This window comes from Fukomys damarensis, unplaced genomic scaffold, assembly GCF_012274545.1.
Source record: "Fukomys damarensis isolate Sample0158 unplaced genomic scaffold, DMR_v1.0_HiC HiC_scaffold_26, whole genome shotgun sequence".
Lineage (NCBI taxonomy): Eukaryota > Metazoa > Chordata > Mammalia > Rodentia > Bathyergidae > Fukomys > Fukomys damarensis.
Window position 1 is genome coordinate 9,746,019 of NW_022900938.1, and position 13,480 is coordinate 9,759,498.

A 13,480-nucleotide genomic window follows, 5' to 3' on the forward strand; every position below is an offset into this window, starting at 1 on the left:
TAGACAACAGTCATGAAAAATAGCACTTGGATTATATATTTATTTACAGAGCTAGATTGTCAGGATATATGAATTCTTTCATAAATTTCAAGATACTTTCTGAAATTAAAATTCAATTAAGTAGTCCTGATGGTTAAAACCAGGAACAGAGGCTCTAAGAATTCTTGTTTGAGCAAATGAGAGTCAGAATCGATGGGCTTCTGCAGAATTTCACATACCAAGTTCTAGTTGGACTTGCAGCAAAATACTGACCAATAAATTCTTGATAAGGATATTTCATCATGAGGCTTGAAAAATAAGAGCAGGTAAAGGAAATTAAAAAAAAAAATGAGGCAATGACTAGTGATCCTATTCCTGATTCACCAAATCACTGCATTTCTCCCCAAAGTTGTGCTCCCACTGCAGGCAAACAGCACAAACATGCAACCATTGGTTACCTGTGTAATAATTCAAAATCCTTGAGACTTGTTAACCTCCTTCAAATAAATGTTAAATTAAATGTTGCTTAAATTTTAAAGGATTGAGAAAGGGAATTATAAGCATCACATATATACACACACATATGGCCGAGGTCTCAAGAAATGGTTTTTTAAAACTAAGATAGGAAGAAAGGGGTTAAAGACATAGGGAACATGGGAAAGGTAGGGGAAAGGTAATAAGGGAAAAGAAAAAAATATGAGAAAATGAAGAAATGGAAATGAAGTGTTTGTAAAGGGGGAGGAAGGAGGAGTAAAAGGAGGGCAGGGACAAGGGGAAAAAATGAGAACCAAGACCTGTCATGTAAAGGTACAAGATCCCAATGATGAACGTAATTGTACTGTATACCTAAAATGTACCAATAAACTCACTGAGGAAAAAAAAAACTAAGATAATGTGGGCCGGGGATTTAGCTCAGTGGTGCCACTGCCTGCCTAGTAAGCGCAAGGACCAGAATTCAATCCCCGGTACAAAAAAAAAAAACAACAAACAAAACTAAGATAATGTGATTAAAGTGATGAGTTATAATGCAAGTTTCTATTACTTTAATGAAAATAAATCAGTGGTTCCTAGACTTCTTCAGTTGCAAAAAGAATTAAAAGTGTTTTATTTTTAAATATGTTTTAAAGCAGAAACAAGCTATGGACTCCAAACAACTTCATTTTACTTCCCTTTACTCAGAAAAATAAGTCAAATAGTGACTTGAAAAGCGTCATTAGGTCAAATCTAAATTCCTGCCGAACATCTCACTCCAGTCACGAATAGTTAAGCAATCTGAGTCATTCTATTACACTTTTACACAACTCTGTCGGATGCTTTCTCCTACATTAAATCAATGACCTTATAATTTGCACCTACTTGTCCTTTATTAAACTAAATCCCAGGGCTAAATGGAGCCTCTTCACACACTGGAAAGAAGCTCTCACTCCACGCCCAGCGTTCCCGGCTGTGCTTCCTGCTACTGTTTGAAAGTGCTGGATGTTTCCCAGTGTTTCTCATCTGGGCAAGTGAGTGTGCGTTTGTTTCAATCCTTTAAACCTTGTAAAGAGAGGACACGCTACGCCTGGCTGTGCTGAAGGGAACTGAGCGCTGCAGCCCCTGTCCTGGATTCTTCGCTGCTCATATATTAGAAATAAGGGGCAGGGAATTTAGCTCAGTGGTTCTGTCGCCTGCCTTGCAAATGCAAAGACCTGAGTTCGAGCCCCGGTACCAAAAAAAAAAGGAAAGAAAGAAAGCTGAACAACAGCCTTTGGTCGTCACCCTTGACTTTATAACTGAAGGCCACTGAAGGCGAATCTTCCAAATACAAACAAAATCAAATAATTACATGATATATTAAAAATAATTAGATTTTCTGGACCTTTTTTGAGCAGTTTACAATATCTTAGTAAATCTATAGGGTCGAATAAGACCTAACTGTACAACTAACGTATCTGTAACCCCACCTGGTCAGTCACCTCCACTTGTGTATGAATTCGATTAGCATTGTTTAAGTATTCTCTGCCAATTTACTGATAGTGTGTTAGACATGAGACAGCCTGTACCCTTCATTACAGAACTTCTAGAATGAAAAGAATATATTACTTTAACTTCATTGAACTAAACTATGAAATCTTTCTTTCCTATGAATGCCTCATGAAATATTTTGTCAAATGCGATATTTTCCTGCTCTTTGTAAAACAGTGTGTAAATTGTGTTATTGTCTTCCTTTCTGATGGTTATGATAGGTTGAATTTATGCTTCTTTTAAATTTTTCTGAGTATCCCACTTACTACCAATTCGTTCATATTATTCAATAATCTATGAAAAGCACGTGTGTGTGAACATATACACATGAACACAAATACCCAATAATGAATTTATATGCGCAAGCTTATGTGAGCCTGGAGAATTTAGTATAATATGGCTACATAAAATGCAGTTAGCACTAGTTTTCAGATCATTTTATTCTTTGAAATTTCTTAACACTGCATAAAATTGCAGGGGAAGGGAAATTATCACAGAGATGTTGTGAACCAATTAGGAATAGCCACATATTTTAATTGATCTAACAACTTCATTCCTGAGCGCTGTGCTTTGATAAGAGTAAACACAGATTTCTTATCATCTGTTTTATTTTTATAGTATTGGTTTGACTCCCACATCCTCTAAAACAAGCAGACTTACCTTTCTTCCTGCTAAATGCACGGTTCATGATGAGAATCTGCCAAGTCTTATGTTCAGCTCAGTCACACTTTCTACCCTACAAAACCAACAAAATATAAACTACATAAAGGACTGTCTCTTATGTTAATGCTAAAGCTTTTAAATATTTTAATGACAAAACCTTTTTAAATATTTACAAACTATATCTTAAACTATCCCACCAACCCTGGGTAAGAATAAACACACTCAATATTAGTATTGACACCAACAGTTAAAATGGAATTATTAATCATTTTAGATATAACAATTGAGAAATTTATCTTGTAGAGATAAATACAGAAATATTTGCAAAAAAAAAAAAAACAACTACATATCAGCTGAATTCCTTCGAAGTTCTTAACTTTTCTCCTATTAGGCATCGATAATAAATTATATTAATCTGAAAACTGAGAAGAAAAGTCAGTGCTTTCCTCTGAGCTTATTAAGAAGAGGTGCGGTTGGATTTGGGACTGTCATGAACACCAGTGGTAGATAAACTGTAGCCATTTGCTTTACGTTTAGTAATGAAGTCACTTTTATAAATCCACTCATGCATATGAACATGTATTTTTATTTTTTTATAAACCCACTCATGCATACAAACGTGTATTTTTATTTAACTGAGGTCCATGTAGGTGTCATGGCTAGTAAAAATATCAGAGGTGGGTGACACACCAGTAGTCACGGTAGATGTAGCATGGGATCCAAAGCTAGTGTTCTTTCTTTGTATGCGTTTGCCCAGAAAAGAGGATTTGTTATTAACTCTTCATTTTGTGATTTATTCCATGGTGAATGCTACTCATTAAAGTCAGGAGCTTGTTAATGGACTTGACCTTCTATACAGTGGTTGTTCAATTGAGACATTCCAATTTTATTCGTAAAATGTTTCCATGTAAACAACAAATGATTCCTACAATATTCCCTCAGAATTTCTGAGACAAGTCATGAAGAACTCAGAAGGAAGTGAAGACAAAATGCACTATCATCTCTATTCGGGGTCCATGAAGGAATCAGTCTTAGTGATTCACTGGCAGAAGCTGCCAGAGAGAGTAACTGAACTTTCTCACATCATGCCCACTCCTGTCCATGAGTTTCCAGTGGCAGAAGACGGGGACCAGCAGAGATGCATGGTTCTGTAAACACCGCCCCTGTCCCACCGTGAGACACAGATTTACCATCACCACCCACTCGGAGACCTTCCTGCTTGCACCAAGTCTCCCTAAAGCCAAGAAGCCAGGGTTCCCAGGTCCTCACGTCAGTCCTCTGTAACCCCAGTGCGCTGCGTTCTGCGATCACCCCTCTTTCCTCTCTGAGAATATTTCTCTGTTTTACCTGGCATTCGATGTACATCATTATCATAATGTGCTCGACTTTGTCTACGGTTCCTCTACTTGTTGGTGTTGATGAAATCTAACTGTGTCTGCGGAAAGGAGCCCTGCAGGCTCCTGAAGAGGTTGACTGGCTCCCCCAACACGCGTTCCACTCTACCAAGACAGGATGTAGCTCTACATCTTTGTAACGTTTTTCTCTTTCAATCCCCCAACGTCTTTGAAGAGTACGCTGCCACACACACACGCACACACACACACAAACTGTAATACAGTAGGGAGCATACTTTACTCTGACTACCCCAAAAGTTACTTTTCACTAATAACCTTATTGACTGATACATCTTGGAGAGATAAGGGCAAACGAAAACCAACAGAAAAGATATATGATATGTTACAACTTCTATGAAAAATTAAAGTAACTAAATACTAGGAAGTTTATTAACTAGCAGGTCAAATTTAATATACATTTTCACTACTCGAATTCTGTAACTATGAGGCAGACATTTTCAACAACAGTAGATAATGAAATATGAAATTGGAGTTTCATGCCTTATAATTTAAAAATTCATAACATTAAATAATAGTGTGGCTTTTAAATTTAGAACAATACAATTTATATTACTTGGGGATGTGTAAATAAAAAGAAAAAACAGCAAAATTATATAAAGTTTGCAGGGCTCAATAAAGAGGTCATAAAACAATATAACATCACTATGACTGTTAAACATCAAAAGGACTTTCTCTTGCTCACAAAATGCACACATATAAATGTCAATATCACATATGTCACTGAACCAAAATAACCCATGATTTCTCTGTCAAACATCATTCATTAACTGTTTAATTAATCCAGTGGCACTCTATACTTTTTTGTAAAACATCTTACTATCCAACTAGAAAATATGCACACACTGATCCACTGTGTATTACAGTGCCCGAAGCCTGACTGGCATTCAATACACTGTGTATTTATTTGATATATTATAACACACACTTAATGTTTTTTATAGTAGAGAAAAGAAAATACACAGTTATACATTTAATATGCTTAAGTTCTATATGCAAGTAAAATATTTCAAGTTACACTGTAACATAAATCTTTTCTTTTGAATAAACATTCCATAAAAATTGTTTCAGTGACTATAATCAAATGCATACATTATCTATCTATAGATAAATGTCTCTAAATTTTATCTAAATATATAATTATTTATGTTACTTTTTATCTTTTATTAATTTTTCCCAAGATATAATGTAGTACCATGTATTTTACTAGGTCTAAATTATTACTATTTTAAAATTAAACAGAAAGGAGTTGTAATACAACTTGGTCTTCACTTCTGTATAAGAATGCACATTTAGATTTACAATCTTTAAGACGTAATATTGAATAACGAGTATTTTGTACTGTTTAAATTTCTTTTTTAAACATAAAACTCTTTGGGATAGGATGATATATATTATATATGAAAACTTAGAATAATTTCCCCAATGTATTTTTTAAAGGAACCATTGTCATTCAAAACATATTTTGAACCACTGTGAAACACATGTGGATACCTTTCCATATTAAATATTGCTACAGTCCTATTTAGAAGCTTCTGCTTCCGGCCAAGATGGAATAACAAAGTATAGATTGATCTTACTACCAAAAAAACCCCCAGAGCAAGGAAAATGAATCAAGCAATGACTCTTCCTTTGCAACAGAAGACAGTAGTTTGCAGGAGATGAGAAACAAAGGAAGTAAGTCTTATGGTTTCCCAGCATACTCTCTAGAGAAATTTTCCTACTGTAGCACAGGGAAGTAGAACTCAGTTAGATCCCAACAACCTCTCAGTTGCTGATACATCTTTGAAAATGCAGTGAAATCAAAATGTGTAGTGTTTGGAGCAGCAGCACCAGTGAAGAGAAAGCTTTTAGAAAGAGCCAGAGACATCTGCATGAGATCCTCTGACAACTGCGTGCTGATGAACTACCAGAGAGGAGTCTGGGACACACACAGAGGCCAACACCAAGGGAGGAAGTTCGTAATTCACAGGAAATCCATTAGATTACTAAGAAATATTCACTTTACTAATGGAGAATGATTAAAGGGAGAATAAATAGTGCTTTGGTACTACCTAACAAATCTTTAAAATAATTGGGTGCAAGCTGGGTCACACTGTTTCCAAGCAACTTCACTGTATCTCAAAACTATCTTCAAATAATATAACCATGTATGCGAAACTAATCAGCAACCAACACGGTAGAATCCACAATGTCTATTATCTCCAATTTTTAAAAAAATCTAGCATGCAAAGAAGTAGAAAAGTACACCCTATAATGGGCAGAAAAATCAATCAAACCTTACCCAGAAATGACAAAGATAATAGAAATATAAAGAAGGACATTTAAGCATATTCTGTATGTTCACAAAGTTAGAAAATAGGTTAAAGACACTGACCTAAATGTAACCGAGATCAAATTTCTAGAAATGAAAGCAAAAATGTGTGAGATAAAGAAATAGAGTACACATAGGTTAATCACTGGGAAGGCACTGCAGAAGAAATGAAAGTGGAATGAAAATACAAGTATTGACACAACACAGACAGAAAACAGACCAACTGGAAGAAAGAAGAGAGGAAGCGGGGAGGAGGGAGGAAGGGAAACTGAGAACTGTGAGAAAATTTCAAGTAGTCAAATAGTCCCTGGAGGAGAAGAGATAGAGGAATAAAGCAGAAAGCTATTGAAATATAGGGTGAGAATTTTCCAAACTTGATGCAAATTATAGACCCAGGAAGAGAGGAAGGGACAGAGTTTATGTACAGATGTCAAAATGAAGCAACCAAAATTAAATCACAAAGAAACATATAATCCTATTAGAGAGGGGAAAGGGTAAGATTATTGAGACTGGTTTTGTTTCTTCATTAAACACAGTTACACAATTTTTGCTTTTATGAGTCCAGAGGCAAGAGCTCAGACTACATATGTGTAGTATATTAAAAATATCATTAAGGGCTGGGGTTTTAGCTCAATGGTTGCACTGCCTGCCTCACAAGTGCAAGGACCTAAATTCGATCCACAGTACCAAAGATGAAACAAAGAACAACAAAAATATATCATTAAGCAACCTTATAAATTCATTTAAAGTCTATTGTGTCTGGCTATGTTCAAGCCCATAAATGGAATATTGAAATGATTGAGAAAAATGCATAATTCATTATTTATAATTTGCCAAATCATTAGCATCACACATTTAAACAAATTGTGAGTTTTCAACTCTAGGCAAAATTATAAAGTTACTATATATGTTAAAGACAGATTCCATTAGATAAATTATTTTAAACTTAAATTTTACTTACAAATGAATAATCACATTGAGAAAACTTTGTGAGGTCACTTGATGTAAATTTAACCATTTATAGGCCAAATATTTTACAAGTCTGGAGTTATCAAATATTTCTTTAAAGAAATTCAGGATATTCAGGTCTGAAAACTGACAGAAATAACCCACTGATATTTACAAACTAGTTTAGAAGTTCTGAGTGGCCTTTTAATGAATGGCAGTTTTCTGCTCTACGACCTGCTACTTAAGCTCTTATTTAAGAAAATTAAATCATCTTGTTATGATTAGGGAAACTAGATATGGCATGAATATTAAAGTCTGTAAAATAATCAGTTTGGATTTCACCATTATTCTTATGAGTATGAGCCCATTTGGGATCAGACATTCCTGGAACTCTTTCAAGGTTTAAAAAAAACAAAAAATCTGATTAAAATATTCACATAAACATCAGTCTAAACTCCTGTTCACATAGAATCAGAGATGATGCTGAAGTAATAAACTCCAGCAGACTGAGTTCTATGTGGGGAGGTAAACTGAGTGATGTTAAAAAATGGTTTCTTTTGAGAATGGATTGAAGACGTATTTCTTTACTTTCAGATCTTGTCCATGCTTTACTGAATATGAAGTTATTAGAGCCTCCAAATTTAGATACAGAAATAGCTCCTTCAGTTTGTTAAACACTCCGAAGTCAAGATAACTATTACAACTTCATTGCTTGGGAAGGTTAACAAAGGCTCCAAATTCCTACTAGAATTCAGTTTGCTTTTGACACTTTTGTTTTGATTGAATTATTATCTGTTGTAGTTTCTCTGCTTGAGTTTCCCAACTGGAAGACATCTTACCATATTTTGGTTTTTTTTGGTTTGTTTTGTTTTGTTGATACCAGGGATCGAACCTGGGTCCTTGTGCTTGTGAGGCAGGTGGCAGAATCAGAGCAAAACCCCAGTTCCATCTTACAATATTCTGCATTGATTCTATGACCATGAATCACAGCCTTTGCATTTATAGATCAACAGTGAATGTAGCCAAGAAAAAGAAACTGTTCACAAACAGAAATTTCACTTTACCAGGAGAGGAATCCACATGGAATGTGGCAAAGGGAGTACACACTTATACAAAAGGCTGGGCTTCGTGGACATGTCAAGTTCTAGAGAAGAGGGGACACCATGGCCCACGAGAGCAAGGAAGGGCTGTTCCAGCCAAGGGGAAAGTTCAAGGACTGTTTTGTTAAGTGAAGATGGGAAGAGTGAATTCTTGGGTGGTCAAAGGTCAAAGGAATGAGGAAGAATGTTTTCAAAATGCATCATGTGCATGAGGATGTGGGTTAAACACAAAGAGCTCAGAGCCATTTGCTACCCAAGAGCCATCAACTGGTCCCCTCTGAGGTTCTCCTGACTGGGGCAGGGATCATTCAAGGAAAGCAGTGTGGGCCCTTGGTAATATGGCCAACTCTTCACCACACCTTAAAATACCATTTCCAGAACAAAACAGGAAAGCCAGGCATGCAGTCCAACACCAAGAGAGTGGTCAGGATGGAGTCTTTAATGAACCAAAAAAAAAAAAAATGGGACTATGTAGTTGGTCGTTTCTGACATTGAAAGGTATGCCACTGAAGCCACTTTATTCTAACAATAACAGCTTCTGCTGGAAGAGAGCTTAGATGAGGCTTATTCAAGAAAACATCCCAGGGATGTAAACTGTATTGCACAGCATGAGTTTGGGAGCTCACTGAGACAAGGTTGGGATATATATCATAAAGTTCCACACAGAAGGCAGGTAAAGCAGAGATACTTCCTGTTCCCTTCCACTCAGCACCTCCAGGAAATGAGGAGGACCCTAGAACTCTGTGCTGCTCCTGGCCATGAGAGTGAAAGGTCCAGGGAAGGAGATATATTGAAACTGTCAAGTTCACAAGACATCTCTTTCATATGAGCAAGACCATCACAGTATCCACCCACAAATGTCTATTGGCTTCTGGCAGTCCACCTCAATGCAGAGATAGGGAGATTTTATTTTATTTTATTTTAACCCCTACCAAAGATAAATTAACTACTTTCTGCAAAGATTTTCATCATGATCTTATATTCTTAACGAAAGTCACCTACTGTTCTCTAACATGAAACAATCATACGATAAATAATTATGATAAGAAAAATGTTCATGAAGACTAATAAAACCATTTTATAGGATGTGAAACTGCCTATGTTGAATCAAATGTTATTTGCAACAAAATGCACTTGGGTCTCTTATCTGTGGAATTAAAAAGCAACCTCAGATTTCATTTTATGCCATGAAGTCTGAAATTTTTTGTGGATATTTTAATCAACAGATTATCTCTTTTAGCATAGCTCATAGCTATTTTATCAGAGCAGTATACTTTCTTCCTCCTATTTTGGTTGCACAAATCAACACTGTATCATTTTAGAGCTGGTGATCTGGCCACTTCACCAAACTCTTCCATACCCTAACTGTGATCTAGAACTTGTGAGGTTTGAGTGCAGAGGTAACATTTCCTTTGGCAAAATTGCCCGAATTCCTTTAAGAGACTGGAATACACAGCTTGACTATACAATTAATTGTATTAGATTTTAAGGCTAGACTGCAAACTGTGCATTGTTTTACAGCTCAGTCGATCTCTACACACAAAGCAACAATATAAGCATTTTTATCTCACTTTCAAAAGCTCTGCCTTTTATAAGCTATTTTATTGAAAATTCTCATTTAAATATCTTACCTTAATGTAAGCTGCTTATAGATTGGGCTTTTCTACAGTAAGCCTAGTTTTTTAGTAGTTGTATTAAATTTTAAAAACTCAATAACTATAAATGAATCCAGACTCACAACCTCAAGCATTTGATTGAGTTTTCTTTTAAGAGAGTTTTATTCCTTCATATGGCTTTTAAGGCAACCTTCAAAAAAAAAACTCGCCTTTTCACTTGATGACCAGAGCCTCCCACAATGAGGCAGGAAATCTCCACCTCCAAAACAGAGGATGTAAATATTGACACAGAAAAACCGTGCTGTCTCTACTGTTAAAGTCAGTGTCGGACATCAATCTCCGCTGTCCCGATCTACGCACAGTGCATTGGCTACAGTGAGTACTCCCTGTTTTCACCACTGCAATCATGCACATTCTACTTTTAACATCGGTGGGACTATAGTCATTTTAAATTTGCTAGCTATCTTCTTGTGGTCTTTCTGCCAATCTTTCATGTATGACAGGCAGAACGTTTCTCCTCAGAGATCTTTATACTCATTACTTTCTCGAAAATGCTGACTTTCACCCTAGCTCCGCAATTCTGGAAAAATGTAAAAAGTTAAAGACAGTCTCCCACAGCCAGGAATGGTGGAACATGACTGTAATCCCAACACTCTAGGAGGCTGAGACAAGAGGATTACAAATTGAAGCCAAGCCTGACACTTTGGCAAATTAATGAGACTTTGTCTCAAAATTTAAACAAATAATGAAAGGGATGGGGATACAGCTCAGTGTGGAGACCTTGAATTCCATCTCCAATACTGGAAAAAGGAAAAAAAAAAAGCAGTAAAAGAAGAATTTGACCACCTCTTTGTATTTTTGTATTTCAGAAACAACTTACTGCAACTTACTTTACAACACAACTTAGATGAGACTCAAAATTCTCCCTTTTTGTACCTTTTTGTACAAGGCTGAAGCAAAACTCCAAATTCCCATTCATTGCTTAAGAAATGATCAGCCAAAAACACTTGTGCTCACTAAGTTTGGGAAAACTACTTGGAATCTTGACTTTCCTGGACTTTTAGTTAAACTTCTCTCTTTCAGGGCCTTCCCCTGCCGGCCTCACCCCGCCATCTTCAGCACCAGAAAGGTAGCTGAGTGGGAGCCCCTGGCCCCCCCAATCCCCCACCCCAGCACTTTTAGACTTCCTGTTTGTGCCAATCTTTGGACCTACTCTGTAGAGGCAGAGGTGGTCATAAAAGGTATTTTCTGGCCCTCCCAACTTTAAACATCTTTATAGAAGGGGTGGAAGAAGCCTGCAGTATAACTGAGTAGAGATCAAAGCTTCAGGAGGTCGGGGAACTCAGTCTGGGCCTTGTAGCCTAAGGTCAGTCTGCGTTGTGGGGTTCTGCCACCAGCTAGCTAAGATCAGGGGACTTGACTCTGCACATGGCAGCACATACTGTATATTATGAAAGCAGTGATATAGTCTGAAAGAGGCCCTTCAAACTCATTTGTTTTTCATTCCACTCTGTAAATTCTTTTTTTTTCCTGTCCTCTTTCTCCAACTTAGTCTCTTGCTCCACTATATTTTCCCTCATCTCTCTTTTTGTTTCTGCTCCTGTCCTAACTCAGATTTCTTCTTTTATTAGTTTTTTTCTCTTTTCTTTATGTTCTTTTCTTTTCTTTTTTGGTACCAGGGATTGAACTCGGGTCTTTGTGCTTGCAAGGCAGGCCACCAAACCGCTGAGCTAAATCCCCAGCCCAATATGTTCTTATGTCATTCTACCTCACTCAAGGGCTATTATACTTCTATTCTGTTTATCCCTTTTGAATTTAATTTTCCTGACAATTGTGTGGTCATTCTATGTCTTCTGGCTTCATATGAAACCTTTTTACTTATCTAGTCCTCTTGTCCTAACTCTGTTTTAAGACCCCATCCTAAATGGTAAATATCCTTATTGAAAAGTTTATTCACTGTAAACATATTCTGGGTTGCTTCTTGATTTTAATTTAATTCACATGGTTTGAAGGTGATAGACTGATGACTACCACAAGGGGTCAATTTGCAAGTTGATTGATCATTACTATGAAAATGAGAATGTCTATGAGTCATTAGAGACCCATGGGCTGAAGCCCAACTACATCAGGAAGATTTAAGTAATAACCTAAAGGTTAAACTAAGGACAACCCAACAATAATAGTAAAAAGGAGAAATCACTTAAGCAAGATACAGGGACAGACTTCCAGTTCACCAATGGCAAACAGTGGGGCAAATGAGGATGAAAAGTCTGACAGTGAACCATCAGGATACCCTGAACTCAAAGCACAGGAAGTAACAAAACTGATCAATCAGGCTCTAGAGAAATTTAAAACAGAAGTAATTTCCCAGATAATCATAGAGATGATGAGCAAAATGAAAGTTATAATTTGAGACTCTAGAACAGAAACTGAGAGGAAAATAGATGAGCTCAGGACCATGATAGAAGCCATGAATGCCCAGCATAAGAAAGAATGGGAAACAATAAATGTCCAATATAAGAAAGAAATGTAATCCACAGGGCAGATTCGAGCAGACATCCAGGAGATCAAAAACACCATTGAGAATGTTCACAACAGAATAAAAGAGTCTGAAGATAGGATCTCAGATATAGAAGATAAAATTGCAGTCAGTGACCATAAAAAGAGAGGTCTCTTAAAAACAGTTGGGGATCATGAGAAATTGATCCAACAACTCTTAGACAATGCAAAGAAGAATAACATAAGACTGATAGGAATCCAAGAAGTAGCAGGAGAAAATGCAAATGACTTACAAAAGCTGTTCACAGAATTAATTATAGAAAACTTCCCAAACAGAGGGGAAGAATTTGACATACAGTTAAGTGAGGCACATAGGATTCCAACTAGCCACGATTAAAAAAAAAAAAATCTACACCTAGACATGTAATAATCAAGATCCCAGAAACCCAACAGAAGAACAACATACCACAAGCAGTAAGAGATAAGAAACAAATCACATGCAAAGGAAAGCCCATCAGAATCACAGCAGACTTTTCAACACAAACCCTTAGGTTAAGCAGAGCCTGGAATGAGACATTTCAAGTACTAAAAGAGAACAACCTCCAACCTAGACTGATGTATCCTGAAAAACTTTCTTTCAAAATGGATGGGGAAATAAGATACTTCCACGACAAAGAACACCTGAGAAACTTCATGAATACTAAACCAGCACTGCAAGGAATTCTAAACAATATCCTAGAAAAAGACAACGAAGGCAACAACACAATGAGGCCCAACAGAGCAAATAAAATAGGCAAGGTAAGAAACTAAAAGGAGAGGCAAAAAAAGCATGACAATAATAAGTTAGTACATATCAGTTATAACCCTCAATATTAATGGCCTCAATTCACCAATCAAGAGAAATAGACTGGCAGAATTGATTAAGAAGCAAAATCCAATAATAAG

The 13,480-nt window shown here is 36.5% G+C and overlaps 1 protein-coding gene across 16 annotated transcripts in view; it reads right to left on the reverse strand.

The window, feature by feature from the left end:
- Gulp1 (GULP PTB domain containing engulfment adaptor 1) overlaps nt 1-13,480 on the reverse strand; it is a 236,590-nt gene that overhangs the window by 90,346 nt on the left and 132,764 nt on the right. For all 16 annotated transcript variants that reach the window (XM_033756344.1, XM_033756343.1, XM_033756346.1 and 13 more), the window contains exon 4: nt 2,644-2,719. In XM_033756344.1, coding sequence (XP_033612235.1) covers nt 2,644-2,671 — 28 coding nt within the window. In that variant the 5' untranslated portion in view covers nt 2,672-2,719. The remainder of the gene's footprint in view (nt 1-2,643; nt 2,720-13,480) is intronic.